Raw genomic sequence first — 17006 nt, 5'->3', positions numbered from 1 at the left:
CAAATAATGCAGCAAGAAATAGAGTCCAACTTTCAGTGTCAACAAGGAAGAGGCTCTCTGTACTAAAGTACAAATGATGGGTGTTGAAGCCGCAACCAGGTGGCATCTGCATACCATCACATAGAAAAGTGGGTCTGAGTGTGAAAGGCTGAGTGGTGGCTGCAAACTGTCCTATATAGTGGTCCAGAGGGCACTATAAGTCCAAAGCCACTGGAGGAGTGGTTCAGTGATTGTGCACCATTGGGTCTGCAGGATCTCGTATGACTGCTATTGACGCCTGACAGAAACTTCCAGTTCCACTGCTGACTTTGACCCCGATAGGGTGGTATTGATTGTAATGCCAAAGTTTTCACTTCTGGAGGCAGCCTTCCGCCTTGTGGCTTTACCTGTTTCTCTTCTGTGTTCTGACATGTGCATTGCTATCTCCCTACTCACAGATATAGCGATGAAGAAAAAGGAAGTTGTGGAGTAGCATGGTTGCAAACTTGGTTTGCCTGCTAAAACAGCAGCAGCAGGTAATGCAACAGCAGCAGCTTCAGATCAACTTATTACAAAAGATGTGTCAGCTTCATTTGGACAAACTCTAAGTGCACAAGGTCACTCTACTCCATGTCTCAGCATCCCCTGCAGTCGATACCCCCATACACCTTCCAGCATTTCCATCTTTCAGTGATGCCATGGAGGTCTGACTGTCTGACAGAGGTCTGACATTGACTGAAGCAACATTTCACAGTATTTCACATCATGGACGATTCACTGCAGTGATAATTATTTCTGTCATGGGTGTCACCAGACACATCTTTTCTGCCCCACCCTGTTGTACTCTCCTTTCAGGAGATATGTGCTCGCTTGACTTGTTATTATTCCCAGAGATATTGTGTTATTGGCTCCAGGCTTCAGTTTCACCAATACCATAAAGAGCCTGAACACTCCTGGATCATGTACTTGCAAGATCTCAGCTACAAATGCAATTTCACTTGCACCAATCAAGGCTGCAAGGCTTCGCATATGGACTCTTTGATATGTTACGTGGTTCAGCTGGCACCTGATCTGTATGTCCACACAGCGCTGTTGAAACTACATAACCCATTATTGGAGGACATCTTGCACATTACACACTCATTCAAAACTGAGTAGGCTGGTAAGGAATGACTCATGGCGAGGCCACAAGTTGCAACAGTTAATGTGCCACCATGCATTCCACCCCCACATCACTGCTGTAGGAGATCCCAGGTTGCAGCAATACATTACAACTCACAACCAGACAGCAATACACTCCAGTCAGATACAAAAATTCTTACAAGAACCCTATTCATGTCTCCAACAACACCTGAGGAATTATCTGTCATTATAAAAAAGGTTACCCAACAAGTATTCAGCAGGTACTGATGAAATACCAGATATTATCATCAAAGCAAGTGTAACATCTATCATAGAACCACCAACAGATATTTTCAATTCATCATTCGTGAGTGGTATATTCCTGAAAAATCTGAAAATGGCAAAAGTGACACCACTGTACAAGAAAGGGGACAAACATGAAGCTGCAAACTATAGTCATGTATCAGTATTGTCAGACTTTGGTAAAATTCTTGAAAAACTATTTCTTAGAAGGCTGACAGCCTTTCTGAATAAAGAAAACATAATAAGTGATGCACAACATGGATTCAGAACGGGCAGATCAACACAGTCAGTTATTTATACCTTCTTAAATGAAATTCTAACTGCAGTAGATAATAAGCAACATGTGTCTGGCATATTTCTTGACCTTATTAAAGCCTTCGATGTAATTGATCATAATACTCTGTTGCAGAAGCTAGGTAATTATGGAATACGAGGCCTGCCAAACAAGTCGATACATTCCTACCTTCATGACCGTCAACAGATCTCTCAAATAAAATACAAAGACATAAAAACACAAGAAATTGTAATTTTTACAGTAATGCACAAAACATTGCATATAGAGTTCCTCAAGGGTCAGTCCTTGGGCCAATTCTTCTCATTCTTTATGTTAATGATTTGTCAGAAAAAATAACTAAAGGGACAACAGGACTTTTCGCAGATGACACAAATATCCTAATCAAACCATGTGATGAGGAAAGCCTACAAAAAACAGCTACAGTTATAATACAAAATTTGACACAATGGTTGAGAACAAACAAGCTAATAATAAATAATGAAAAAACAGTGACAGTCAATTTCCACAATTCACAGAAACTACATCCTGCAAGACCAATTTTTAAAATTGATGGAAAAACTGTCTCATTTGTGAGCAACACAAAATTTTTAGGTATACATATACAGCAAAACCTAAAATGTGAGACACATCTTAACCATGTAAATAAAAAGCTAAACACACTTATGTACGCAGTAAGAATCCTCGCACAAAATACAAGCCGTGCATCTGTGATCACAATGTATCATGGCAGTATTCAGTCACTGCTGATGTACGGCATTATCTCTTGGGGGAACTCCGTAGATACAAACAAAATATTTAGGCTACAGAAAAAGATTGTTAGAATATTAAACCATGCTAAGTACAGAGACTCCTGAAGACCAATATTTAAAAATCTCAGTATACTGCCTCTTCCTTGCGTATGAAAAATTAAATTTCACGAAAGGAAGTATTTTAAAAGATGGTAATATCTTCAAGTACAGCTCTGATTACCACCCTCATGATACTAGGCAGAAACATTACTTGCATGTCAATACAGTAAGTACAAACATTTTTAAAAGAGGAGTGTATCATACTGGCCTAATGCTGTACAATCACATGCCATCCTATTTGAAATATATGCAAAATTTACAAAAGTTTAAAGTGAAACTGAAAGAGTACTTGCTTGACCACTGCTTCTATTCTGTTTCCGAGTTTTTAGAGTACCAGAAAAATGTAGTGTAATTGCTCAAATATTCTTAATAAGTCTATCATTTTATTTTATTATATTAAATTTGTCATCAATATTCAACATGTACTGAATAATTTTTAATTATTTATCCTTTCAAAATAACAATGTGTATGATGATGTATATACTGTACCAACCTGACTTGTCTTACATCGTTTGTGCAAAATATGTACCTAAACACAATTTACAGGACCAATAAAGAAATACAAATACAAATACAAGTTGTGATTTGTCATTGTCAGATGTCTCTATGACATCTCAGCCTCTGGTTGCCCCTTGTCAACAGTGGGGGAACCACTCCCATCATGCTCACAGTGTTCTGCCACTCACTCCCAAGCAGACTATTCGAATTGCAATGGGTCCTGCGCATGCTGTGGCACAGAGGAGAATCTCTGCTCAGTGTGTCAGAGCCTTGCAACCCACTCCTATCCTGTCTCACAAGTGCATCAGGACACCCCCATGTACTGCAGTTGGTAATCCCTCTGGACAACCCCTTCATGCGGAAATTGTTTCTCACACTTCTCATTTCTCACAATAATATCAATTTCCAGTTAGACATAGGAGCCACAGTTTCTCTCATAAATCAGGTGACATATGCACAACTGGGCTTTCCTGAGTTGTCTCCACACCCACAACATTTAATGGCCTATGGGGACAGTTCTGTTTCTCTCCGTGGACAGGTCTCAATCACTGTGGTGTACAAAAGCATTACACGAGTCATTACATCATTTTTCATCAATCTCCCATCTGCTACCGACATTTTTGGCCTTGATGCCTGTACATTGTTTGGGTTTTCCATTTCTGATGAAGTCAAGGTTGTATGGACCACAGTTCCTTTCCAGAAACTGGAAAATCTCTGCACTGCATTTGCATCTGTATTTCAGCTTGATTGGGGACGTGCCTCAGACATTCAGGTGCACACCATGCCTTGTTGTTGCTGCACCAGACCAATTCTGGTTACCTTGTGTGCTGCTGTGAAACAGGAGCCAGATCATCTCCAGGTTTCTGTGGTTACCGAGCTGGTGAAATCTACCACTTGGGCCACTTCACTAGTCATCATCAGAAAGCCCAATGGTTCTCTTTAGGTGTGTGGAGATTTCAAAGCTAGAATCAGTGCTCAGCCACAGGTGGAAACTTATCTTATCCACAGATAGGAAGACACACTCACTAAACTTGTTCCAAGATTGACCTTGCCAGTGCTTACTTAGCTGAAGAATCAAAGAACATTGTTGTCCTTAATATGCCTTTGAATTATATAAGCACAAGTGGCTCTTATTTGGCATTGCCTCAGGCCCTTCAGTTTTCCAATGGTTTCTGGGACAGCTGATGCACCTTGTGTTAATTATTTGGACCATATCATTAGTATGGTCCCTACTGGCAGGAGCATTTGCAGAACCTCTGCACCCTTTTATGACCCTGTGAGATGGTGGCCTGAGCTGCTGCGTGGAGAAGGGCAGGTTTCTTTTTGGGCAGGAGTGGAGCATTTGGGGCACTGGCTCACCAAAGAGGGAATCAGGCCCACTGATCAGAATGTCATCACAATACATTTCTTATACTGCCCAACAGACTGACCTGAATTGCAGGTGTTTTTGGGCAGAATAAACAATTATTCAAAGTTCTTATCTTGTGTGGCCCACTTTGTGCAATGCTTCAATCAATTACATAAATTCAGATCACCCTCCAGCCTCCCAGAGTGGGCAGCCCTAGGCCTTCAGTGCTGGGCATTGTTCCTGAGTACGTACAGTTACACCAAACAGCAAAGTCCCATCCCAGTGCAGACATTTTGTCACACCTACCCACTGGCCCCAAACCTAATTTTCACCAACAGGAGATCATCTGCTTCCACATTGATATTGAGTGGTAGCATACATTGGACAGTTTCCCCATTACAGCTACTTGTGTCACTGCTACTACACGCCAGCACCCTGCCTTGTGGCAGGTCTTCAAGTATATGATTCATGGCTGACCAGTTTACCTCACCTGCTGCTTGGGAAACATGTTCTGCTCCTGGAAACATATTTCGTTCAGGTTCTCAGTTGTTTATGATGCCATTCTTTTGGAAACTGAGACAGGCGCATTTTGGGTGGTCCTCTCAGCAGAATTCTGCCAACAGGTATTGAGCTTGGTGCATTGAGGATATTGGAGGATGTCAAATGTAAAGGTACTAGATTTCCAACATGTGTATTGGCAGGAGTCAACACTGACATTGAAGGAATGGTCCGTGGATGCAGGGTGTGAGCCAGGTACCAGACAGCTCCTGCACAGTCTTTCACACCCTGGCCTACTTCCCACCTCCCATAGGACTGCATCCGTCTCAGTTTTGTGGACCAGTTTTTGGAATCATTGTGGTTGCTCATTGTGGATGCCTACTTTTAGTACCCATATGTAGTACACATGACATCCACCATGTCCAAAGCCACCCTCACTGTCTTGGCCCTTGTTTTTTTGCCATCAGAGGATTGTCTTGCACATTGATCTCTAGAGTGGGCTGCAATTTACAGTGTCCTCCTTCAAAGGATTCTGCGAGGCCAATGTCATAAAACATATTTGCAACCCCCCCCCCCATTTCAGTCTTCCTCTAATGGTGAAGTGGAGCTTCTTGTTTGGACTTCTTTAGTAGCAAACGAAAAAAGTTGTCAAATCATCTGCCACTACATTAGCCCTCACACTGTCCTTGGGCACTTATCGAATCCATGCTAATTAAGAATCATAGCCCTGCAGAGGTACTTCATGGGCAGCAAATGTAACTCTTGCTTCATCTTCTGATGGCTGGTCCCTTCAGAGCCCCGCTCCCGTCGCTCCCAGTGTTATGTGCCTGTTGTGGATGTGTGGGTCCATTTCTACAGGAGTAGGTGAGGCTCCGCTGCTGGCAATGGTAGTGGATGTGGTACCATGGCCAGCAGCCCTGGTGGCTGCCCACAGCTCCCCACTGTTGCACAGGTGATCCCGTCCACAACCTCACAGATCAGTGGAATACCCCGACATCCCCATCGCCAGCGATGTCCTGATGGACACTGCCAAATACCTTCCCTTCTCATAGCCAGTAGTCAAAGGGACCGGATATTCACCCATGCCTCCATTCCATGGCCCTAGATGGCCATTAGAGAACTAGCTCTGCCACAACAATGTGCTTGTGTAATTAGAGTGCCACCTATCTTGTAATGTTAATACACCACCTAATAGTGTTCCTTGCAGTTGGTATAAATACAGCTGCCCAGTGAACAGTCACTTGATTCTTTACTTGTGTGTGATATTGTCATTTACTATAATTGCTGTACTGCAGACTATTCAATAAACACCTCACTAGGCATTTGCTTCTTCCCTCTGGTCATGATTTAGATTGTCTCTCTCTCTCTTTGCTCTTGGCATGTTGGCATCATTGTGGTGAAGGTTTCCGCTTTGCAACTCGTTGTCACATAGGTTGTTTAGGGCTTTTTCTAGTCTCTGTCTTGCCTGCCATCAGTCAGTGATGTTTACTTCTCTTCCACAGGAGGACCTTTTGCTTTGTGGCTCCACTCATTTCTCTCCTGGGTTCTGACGTGTGCTGATATCCGGCTACTCATGGACATAGCAGTGCTTGCAGAAAATGATAATGGATGAAACAGAGTCTGCTTTCTTTCAGAAACACAATTTTGTTTTTGTTTTTTCAATCCCCAAACACATTTCACCATAGTTGTGGCACCTTCAGTGGGTTTTTTTCTTTTATTGTAACTGAAATAAATTTTATGTAGATAAGGAATGTGATGACATCAGATTGGGTGTTGTTCAGGTTATGTATGTATTTTACCTTTTTTCACACTATGGGTGCCCTGTGGCTGCCAACAGAAATCTGCCTCCAGTCTAAATTAATACACTATGTTATCTGCAAAACAGGGATGTTAGTGCAATTTATGAATTGAATTTTTGTTTAGAATAAAACTTTTAAACTATATAATCCAGTAAAATAGTGGCAAAGGAATGGTAAGTGCTGAAAGGGAGCATAAACTAGTAAAATAGTGGCTGAGTGTTGGTAAGTGTCAAAAGGGGCAAATGCTCATTTTTCTGGAATATATAGTTTAAAGATTATATTTTAAACAAATGTTCATCATCAGTTAGAAACAGTGTAAAGTTTGGTGACAAAGGACAGAGAGGAAGCAAAGGAGGTAGCAGTATTATACATTATCCATATTTATGTATCCCAGGACTTATTAAATAGTTTGCAAATGAAATTATCCAGGGGGAAAACAGATGACTGGAACACTGCTCATATCATTACTTCCAATTCTTCCACTTCAGTTTGTAGGTTTGACAGTATTACATTATTACTCAGATTGAAATGTAACATACATCAGGACACTACACTGTTTTCTATTATTCTAAAAAGTATATTGTATGTTTGGTTTTTCTAGTAATCTCCATGTTGAAAACCATCTAACAAGGGAACATTCGCAAGTGTCGATAAACAGTCTTGAAACTTGGTGAGTGCATAGAGGGGGCAAAATAGTGCAATCCATATTTTTTTTATTTTTGCCCATTTTGACTTTTAAGAGGTAAAAAACACTAAAGAAGGTAATTTGGCGTTTTGGGTTTAGAGCGAATATCTTTGTAATGGTAATATATAAAAATATTTTTTATACGAAAGTTGATATGTGATTAATGTTCTTGATAGCTAGACTCAACTTCTGTAATAATTTGAAATTTTGCAAAATAGCCCACCATCATTAATTAATTTTTTAAAATGAAAACTTTTGTTACAACACACACTAAAGAATCTTTCAAGCCACATACATCCTTGTGCAATAAAGCTGGTTTCTGAAATACCATTTTTGGAGACTATAAAAAGCAATCATAAGTTCTCACTTCAGATTGATGAATCCACCAATTTTGGCAGTCACACACAACTTCCTTCCTACATAAAGTATGTTGATGTTGATGTAATTGCAAGTAATTTTTTTCACAAAGGACACCCAAAAGAGCAACTGGTAATGAAATATTTTGAGTGAATACTTTCTCTGTAATGAATTAACATGAGAGGGCCATGTTAGTGTTGTAGATGGAGTCACTTCTGTGATTGGCTGCGTGGAAGGATTTATGGGTAAGTATGTGAAGTAAATTCCAACTTATGAACTGACCATTCTCTCATTCACTGTGAAGTCGTTGTTGCTAAGTCTTTGCCATCTCCTCTGAAAATTATGACGGATAGTGTAGTAAAAGCCAAGAACTTCATCAAGTTGTGGCTGCTAAATATGTGGCTTCTTAATGTTTTGTGTCAAGAAATGGGATCACAGCACACTACACATCTGCTACGTACAGAAGTACAGTGGTTACCTCAAGGAAAAGTGTGAATGCAAATGTTTGAACTTAAAGATGAAGTACTTGCATTTTGGACAAATGAGGGCAGAAGTATGCGGACTTATTTGCAGGTGATGAATGGCTACCTAAGTTGGTGTATCTTTCCCATATTTTTATACTCTTGAATGAACTAAACAGAAAAGCGCATGATAGAAATGAAAATATTCTGACTATTAATATTCAAGGATTTATTAATAAGTTAAATTTGGGGATACACAAACTGAAAATGGATCATGTGAGATGTTTCCAACTATACATAAAATGTGCTGATGGACTTAATTAAAGAACATTTAGTACTGTTACAGTGGAATGTTAAAAAGTGTTTTGGAGAGAGCATTGAAGATTTTGATTGGGTTTGTGATGCATTCATGGATCAAAGAACCTGCTGGATAATTTGGGTTTAGACTTACTAGAGGAACAGGGAGATTTGAAAGCAGACAGAACATCAAAGTCAAAATTTTTTGAAGTGCCTTTCAATACATTTTAGTTGTCAATAAACATCCCTCAGATGGCAGTTACAGTGTTATTACCATTTCCAACTATGTATTTGTGTGAATCAGAATTTAAGACATTGACTGAAATTAAAACATCAAAGAGAGTGAGACTCAAATACATCAATTGAGAAATGAGGCTTGCTTTGTCAACGATTCCACCATGAATCAGCTGTGTGTGTGCAGCTAAGCACACTCAAGTCTCACACTCAAGTTATGAATGGAGTTATTTATTTTAAAATTCATAATAGAGATGTCTGTTTTCTACTGTGAATTAAAAGTTAATAAGTTGTTAATAAGTGCATGAATCTGTTCCTATTTTATAATAATAATAATAATAATAATAGATTACATAATAATGTAGTAACTCATAATTATATTAAGATTCACATGATTTTGAGAGGATGGACATTTTCATGTGCTGTGGTGAGTTTAGGCCCATCTGGATGTACCTTATGTAACAAAAGGTTGCAGAATATCATTTTCCACAGCACATGATCAGATATGATGGCATTAATCTGTGAGAAACCAAAGAGGCAAATTCAAACAGAGAGCTTTTTAATACTATGTAAACTCTTATATTATTAGATATATCACTGAATAAGACTGTAATGATTTATTTTAAGTAAAGAAAATAACTAATAGGTTTTTGTACTATTGTGCACCATATGAGGATATTTTTAATGTAACAAAACAAGGTGGGAGGTCACTGCTGTGATGTCTTAAAGGAAGGATACAGCACCTGATCCCCATTGACACTGCCATTGCAGAAGCTGTTGTGGAGACTCCACCCAGAATTGTGGATTACTTCAGCTCATAACATCTAGGCTATAAGGATTAGATGGGTATTAGTCTTGGAAATAGTCACTGTATCACAAGTTTAATTGCCTCAATTACTTTTTGCTTAGTTAACTCTATTACTACTGTAAGTTCTTGTTGGAACTCAAGAGAGTTAATTACTATAGTTTATTAATATCTCAGTAGAAAAACTAGTAAGAAACTTTTATTTTTCATCTCATTCATATACCTATTAGACTCAAGTTATTCCATGAAGGTGAGAGTCATCATTCACTGCTGTTGATTAAAGCATTGGGTTCAGAGTTCCCATTAATATGAAGTAGTGAAAGAACTAATTAATATCTAACTTCGTGACATGCCCATGCCATGTGTCGCTGATCCAAGCATGATGTGCAGGAACCTAAAGTGATAGGAGTGTGAAGGTTGCCAGCCTACAGCTGGCTACTAGAAACTGTTGCAGCAGTAAATTTTATGACCTACTTAGAGGCTGGTATTTCGAAGAGGTATGAACACTTGACAGAAAATGGGATGAGAATGTTCCTTGTACCAATAACTTCATCTTTGCAGCAGTGGGATCATAATAGTATTGAAGCATACACAATACTATAATAAATGAGTTCCAATACACAAAAAATTATTGCAACCTGAACAAGAAGATAATTTTGTCACAACTAGTGTGTGGCTTAGGCCAGGAAGATTATAGGAGCGAAGGATATGTTGTAATGATAACTCCCATCTGTGCACCTCAGAAAAGCTGGTGGTGGTGGTGGTGAGGATCCAGATGGCGTGGGTTGTGAAGCAGCCATTGAAAGCTTGCAAGTTCTGCTGTGCTGCATATTGTGCCACTGGGTGGTCCACCTTGTTTTTGGCAACAGTTTGGCAGTGGCCATTCACTCTTGTTGACTGTTGGCTGGCTGTCATACCAATGTAAAAACTGTGCAATTGTTGTAGTAGAGCTGGTATATAATATGACTGCTTTCACAGGTGGCCCAGCCTCTGGTGGGGTAGGATAAGCCTATACCATTTGTTTGTGTGCCTATTGATGACACAGTGCTTATGCCTTTTGGTGAGTCATCTCATTTATTCCTAAATCATTAGTGAAGGTTAAAAATATGAATGAATGAAACTATAACAAAAAGAGGAATATTGAAATTAGCAGTTCCCAACACACAGGCTCTGGCCCTGGCAATGGGCTGTGAGCGCTGGTCAAGAGTCAGAGACGAGAAAAAATTACCGGAAGCTTCAGGGGTTTCACTCATTATTTGTCAATGTCAGTGAGTACAGAATGAAATAACAGTTGAAATGCTTGCCAGTATTTTTTTTAATATTGAAGATGACCAATATTGTGTGTTACCAGGTGGCTGGAAGTCTACACCCCCACAGACTGTGTTACAGGGCTGGCGCACAGCCTAAGCTGGCTGCTCAGGGCATAAACAGATAACATGACACAATCTGATCATAATTTGTCAAGTTAGTAGTTTCTCGAACACAAGTGTTCACAAGAATGACTCGCTTGAATTTTGCAAATTTAATATCCTGACACAGGAAGAAAGAAGGATGGCCTGTGTTTTATGTCCTGTCCACAGGTAAGGTTATGAGAGATGGAGCTTTCCATGGGTTTCATACTAATGATGGTGAAAGAAGCAACCACTCTGGTATTTGTTTGGAGTGATGTGGCTGACCACACTAAACTGATATCTGGATGGTCGCCCCGAGAACTGAACAGATGTCTCTCGAATGAGAGTTTAAAGTGTTACCCAGTGCACCACCTCGCTCAGAGTCCGTGGAGATATTTCTGAATTACTATTCACTGAGACACTTGATGGGCTTTTCGACAAAACCTATATGGATGAGCCATTTCAGCTGTACTCTTTCTGAAAAATAAATAGAGGAATGGACTGTATGTGGCTTGATGATAAAATTAACCAGTTTTAATCCAAATGTTGATTCTCTCATGGGTCAAAAAACAATGTCAGTAATACCAATGAGTTCTTTTCAACATTGACAATTCAATTTCGAGTTTTTGTCTAATTGTGACAGCTACATGAATATACTAAAAATCTTTTATTTAAAACAAAATTAAATATTTTTCAGTCCTTCTTCAACAGTATGTTTTACTAATTAGGGCTACTGACACACACACACACACACACACACACACACACATACACACATACACACACATTGTGTGTGTATTTTTACTTGTATAACAATGGGACAAATGTATTAAAAGTTACGGTGATTATTTTTGAAATAATAGACTGTTTACTTACTTTTTCCCATCTGTCTTTTTTTCATTTGATTGCTGCTTTCATCTCCTATGACATCAATGAATGAAAATATGCAAAATGTTAACTTACTGACTTACAGCATAGTTGTGGGTTACTGTTATGGCAAATGTAGCTGAAGGTCAACATTTTAGCAGGTCCACTATATGGTTTTCCTGCATATTTTTTCATCAGTATGCAAACTAAGAATTTAGAACCTTCTACTCTCTCTCTTTAAGTATACTAGCTTAATCTCTGGGAAGGAGGGGGGGGGGGGGGGCAGAAGCTGAACTTATATCCACCCCACCCAGGATGAAGACAGATTTGAGAATGTGTGCGGAGAGTACAACAGAATTGCAAGAGGGCAGGTCACACTTCATTAACAATGTTTGTGATGAGATAGGACATCATCATATTTACAGTAAAGTATGTGATCTCTTCAAGAAACTCAATAGCGTCACCAATGAATTTAATCCTCATACATGGGTGGTAGATGATGAGAATGTCAAACCTATCAGAGACAAAGAATATGCTATTGTGAGGTGGAAACAGTATTGTGAAAAAGTTGTTTTCAGGAATTAACAACAGAGCAGACAGCCATACAGTTGAAAAACTTATATCAGAACATACAATCTTACGCATCGAAATACAGAACACAATTCACCACCTAAAGAACTATAAATCCCCTGGTCTAGACAATGTATCTGATGAGATGATCAAAGAAATGGGGCAGAGAGCTGTTGATGTGCTGCAGTCATAGTGTACAAGATTGTGGGAAACTGGGGAGTTGCCAAAAGACTGGTTGAAGTCTCTCTTCATCCCCCTACACAAAAAAGGTCTGTCAGGAAATGCTGCAACTATTTCTCTCATATCCTACGCTATCAAAATTTTGCTCTCCATCTTGAACCAGCATTTAAAGCCATATATTTAGCCTCACATATAATCAGAACAAGCTTTCTTTTTGTTTGTTAAGGAAAAGGAACTCGTTAACAGATTCTCAACACATGAGAAATGCTCTAGAAATTGTGAGAATTCAGTGTTCCTGTTTTCACCTGTTTTCTTGACTATAGGAAAGCCTTTGACTGTGTTGTCTGGGAAAAGTTGTGGCAGCTGCTTGCAGTGTTCGGTGTCCCACCACACTTGACACCATTGATCAGAAGTCTATACAATAATCAGCTTGCAGCTGTGAAGACCACTGCTAGTATGTCAGATTTCTTCAGTGTATCAAAAGATTTCGGACAGTGTTGTGTTCTGTCTCCACAACCATACAACATCTACACTGAACATGTTATTAGGAATGCTCTTGAACTAAAAGAATCTCAGTTTGTGATAGAGTTATTAAGAGCCTTCAGTTTACTGATGACACCATGCTGTTAGGCAGCAGCAAAGTTGAACTTGCCTATGGATTAGACCTCATCTCAGCAAGTCCAAATTCATGATAACTGATAGAGGAGCACAGGTTTAACTCGGAGCTCAATTAAAGGAACAGGGAGTCATCCATTCCTTCATATATCTGCAATGTAGGAAGCTGTGAAGATGAGGTACAAAGGCAGATCATGTTCAAAAATGGTTCAAATGGCTCTGAGCACTATGGGACTCAACATCTTAGGTCATAAGTCCCCTAGAACTTAGAACTACTTAAACCTAACTAACCTAAGGACATCACACACATCCATGCCCGAGGCAGGATTCGAACCTGCGACCGTAGCAGTTTCGCGGTTCCGGACTGCAGCGCCAGAACCGCGCGGCCACCGCGGCCGGCGCAGATCATGTTAAGGTGATTGACTATGAAGCAGCTCCCCAATGTCTGGCAGAAAAGAGTGATAAGAAACACCACACAGATCCAGTGTGTTGAAACACTCATGTTTTCCACTTTTTTTTTTTTTTTTTTTTTTTTTTTTTTTTTTTTTTTTTTTCGCCGAACATGGACCTTCAATGCCAGAGACAAGCAGCATACTGATGCATTTGAGCATTAGTGCTGGTGCCAGATGCTGTGCATAAAATGGATGGAAAGAACAACAAATGCGTCGATTATAGAGCAGCTCATTATCTCCAGGTGCCTTTCTTCTCATGTCAACCAAAAAAACTCCACTGTTCTTTGCCCATATTGCGAGAAGAAATGGAAAAAATCTAGAAAAAAATACCATGAAAGGGAAGATTGAGGGTAAGAGATGGAAGGGAAGAGCGGCAAGCAGGTGGACAGATCAAATTACGATCTCTGGTGTACTCCTTCAGAGGGTTCTATGAGAAGCTGTTAAATGCCCAGGATGGAGACCGCTTGATTCATGGGATCACAACACTCGGCAATGGTCATGACAACTTGTGGGTTAATAGAGGGTGGGATATTTTTGATAGTACCAAATTGGTTATCCACGGTACCATTGCACCTGCGAGTGAGGGTGCTTTGGTCAGCTTATCATGAGTCAGTGTATAATCGCAGTTGATAGTATAAATATAACTGTCCATAGTCACCTATATTTGTTGTTGGCCCCCGGTAGCTGAGTGGTCAGGGCGACAGAATGTCCATCCTAAGGGCCCGGGTTTGATTCCTGGCTGGGTCGGAGATTTTCTCCACTCAGTGACTGGGTGTTGTGTTGTCCTAATCATCATCGTTTCATCCCCGCCAATGTGCAAGTCGCTGAAGTGGCGTCATATCAAAAGACTTATACTTGTTTACAGTAATGTCACTGTGTGCTTTTGATAATGGCCAAGTGCAATAATATTGTGGCGTCTGATTCAAATAAAATCATACCTCAGTAACATAAAGAAGAACAGTAGCGAGCCAATGATTACACTCCGTGGGACTCTCGCTGTAATCCCTCTCTATGCAGGTCACGTGTTGTCACTCTTTGTATTACTCAAACAGTCAAGAGTAATGTTCTGAATTCTGTTTGTTAAATGAAAACTAAATCAGGCATCTACTGAGTTACATATTCCCCAAAAAGTTAGCTACACTATAGTCACGCATTTGTCCGAGAAAATCAACAACTGTATTGATGTAAAAACAATTCTCATTTATTCTTCAGTCTTGGTTGCATATTTTTAATTACACAACATGTTTTGATCATTCTGGATGATCTTCAGATCTAAGCAGTTGCGTCAGCAACCCGTCTGGTCTGTTCAGTACTCAGCTATGAAGTTCTGAAGAGACAAGATGTGTTGCTGATGCAGCTACTTAACTCTGAAGATGATCCAGAGTAACTGGAACATGTAATGTAATTAAAAATGTGTAAATGAGGCTGCAAGCTCCCAAATGGATTTTATTATGTGTAAGTATAAATAAGTTTCAGCAGTGGAACTACTGAAACCTGACCTATGGTGGGCAAATCAAACCCCCCCCACCCCCTTCAATACAAAATTAGTAAAATAAAACATCGTTAACACGAATCTGAAGGGACCGAAAAATCAGGAGTTCATGTTAAGTGAAAAACACAGATTTTAATAAGTATACATGTACAGCAGTACACTAATGTGTAATACACTACGCTATCAATCACGTTATTGCAGACTGATAACACTATAAAGTGATTCTAAAATCACAAGTACTCACAAATTACATACTTTCTTGGAAAAATTCAGTCATGGTTTGCTTACATTCATGGGAACGATGATATTTTGTAATTTCACAACCAGTTGTAATGATAGTGTCCGTAAACCCAGCAGTAACGTTGGATGTTGAAGTGAACCGTTCTAAACAGTCCAAAGCTGTAAACTTCTCCTGACAGGTAGGTGGAATGGTATCTGTATTCTCTTCTGCTTCACTTTCTTCTGATGGCCCTTCTTGCACCTCGTTCACAGATTTTGGCACATCCAATTCCACAGAAGCACATACGGCAACATCATCGTCTACACCAGTAAATTCTTTGAAACTAATCCCAGGGTTCGCAACATCCTGCAGAACTGTCCATTCATCAGGTGAAGTGGCATCTTCTAACTCGTGGACATCTTCAGTGTTGCTATGTCTCCAAGCTCTGTTAAAGCACTTCCCTATATGATGTGGTGATACGGAGTTCCAGGCTGCTGCGATGGCTTTTATTGTGTCAAGCAGATTCCAAATTGGGGTTGCACTATTGTTTTCAGCAGCACAAATTGCAGCTCTTACACGTTGCTTACGATAAGCTCTCTTTATGAGAGAGATTATGCCTTGGTCCAAAGGCTGAAGGCGGCTTGAGGCGTTGGGTGGAAAAAACTGAACCTTCATGTTGGATAGGTTCAGCTAATGAACGTTATGGGCAGTACATCTGTCCAATGTAAGAAGAACATGTCTATTTTCAGCAACCATTCGACTGTTGAAACGAAGAAGCCACTTGGGAAATGACATGCCATCGATCCAAGCTTTCTTGTGGTGAGAGTAGATGCAAGGTAAAGTGCCCATACTTATGTTTTTAAAACAACGTGGTTTCTCAGATTTACTGATAACCCTGGGTCGAAACTTCTCACTGCCGTCAGCATTACAGCACAGTACAACAGTCACACATTGTTTGCTTTGTGCTCCACCATGACACTTATCACTTTTTATCCCAAGGGTGTGATTTGGAAAAAGATTGTAGAAAAATCCAGTTTCATCCATGTTAAACACATCACATGAGAGATACTTTTCCTTCACTCGGTTGAATTCATGCAACCAGTTGTTCGCACTTTCTTCATCAACTTTATTTGCTTCACCAAAAATTGTACAGATGAAATTGAATGTCTCTTTTGCAACCGATACAACCAACCAGCAGAACAACGGAAGTCTTCGATACCCATATCTTTAGCAATATCATTTGCTTTTGACTGAATCTCAGGGCCAGTTAAAGGTATGTTAGATGCACGCATATGTTTGAACAATCTAGCAGTAACGTCTCGATGTCTTCATACTTGGCGGTATGAAGTCGTTTAGATTTGTTTCCAGAACCTGATGCCGCAGCATTAATAATTTTTTCTCGATTCTTAATAATCTTAGATAAAGTAGATTTAGGTATTCCAAACTACTCTGCAATTGCTGTTTTCTTGGTACCACGGTCCACTTCATCCAGGATCTTAAGCTTTAACTGTACATTTAGAGCTGTCTGTTTCCTCTTTGCCATTTTCGAGTGCTACGGAACTGGTTGTTACTGTAGTTTTTATTCAGTATTCCAACTCGATACGGCTACGACTAACAGAACACCTCTCAAACCTGGCACTGAGTATGTTCCTAAATGCTGCTGCACACATTATTGAATGTCTTACAATG

The 17006-nt window shown here is 39.8% G+C and overlaps 2 protein-coding genes across 2 annotated transcripts; both read right to left on the bottom strand.

Moving 5' to 3' along the window:
• Window positions 1-15344: 15344 nt before the first annotated feature.
• LOC126297958 (tigger transposable element-derived protein 6-like) lies at window positions 15345-15992 on the bottom strand. The gene has a single exon (XM_049989277.1). It carries the CDS (start codon window positions 15990-15992, stop codon window positions 15345-15347), a length of 648 nt encoding a protein of 215 aa, XP_049845234.1.
• A 15-nt stretch (window positions 15993-16007) lies between these two features.
• LOC126297957 (tigger transposable element-derived protein 6-like) lies at window positions 16008-16609 on the bottom strand. Its single transcript, XM_049989276.1, has 2 exons — window positions 16510-16609; window positions 16008-16450 (listed from the first exon to the last, which is right to left on the bottom strand). The coding sequence occupies exons 1-2, from the start codon at window positions 16607-16609 to the stop codon at window positions 16008-16010; spliced, it is 543 nt and encodes a 180-aa protein (XP_049845233.1).
• Window positions 16610-17006: the final 397 nt, after the last annotated feature.

Source organism: Schistocerca gregaria, chromosome X (assembly GCF_023897955.1).
Source record: "Schistocerca gregaria isolate iqSchGreg1 chromosome X, iqSchGreg1.2, whole genome shotgun sequence".
Taxonomy (NCBI): domain Eukaryota; kingdom Metazoa; phylum Arthropoda; class Insecta; order Orthoptera; family Acrididae; genus Schistocerca; species Schistocerca gregaria.
Note: the sequence above shows the minus strand (reverse complement) of the source record. Positions and strands in the feature narration are given on the sequence as shown.

Excerpts from the sequence above, each read along its gene's own strand:
- LOC126297958 (XM_049989277.1), bottom strand. The coding sequence starts at position 15,992 with ATGAAGGTTCAGTTTTTTCCACCCAACGCCTCAAGCCGCCTTCAGCCT.
- LOC126297957 (XM_049989276.1), bottom strand. The coding sequence starts at position 16,609 with ATGCGTGCATCTAACATACCTTTAACTGGCCCTGAGATTCAGTCAAAA. Across the intron at positions 16,451-16,509 it reads AGACTTCCGTTGTTCTGCTG|CAAATAAAGTTGATGAAGAA; the intron begins GTTGGTTGTATC and ends TTTTTGGTGAAG.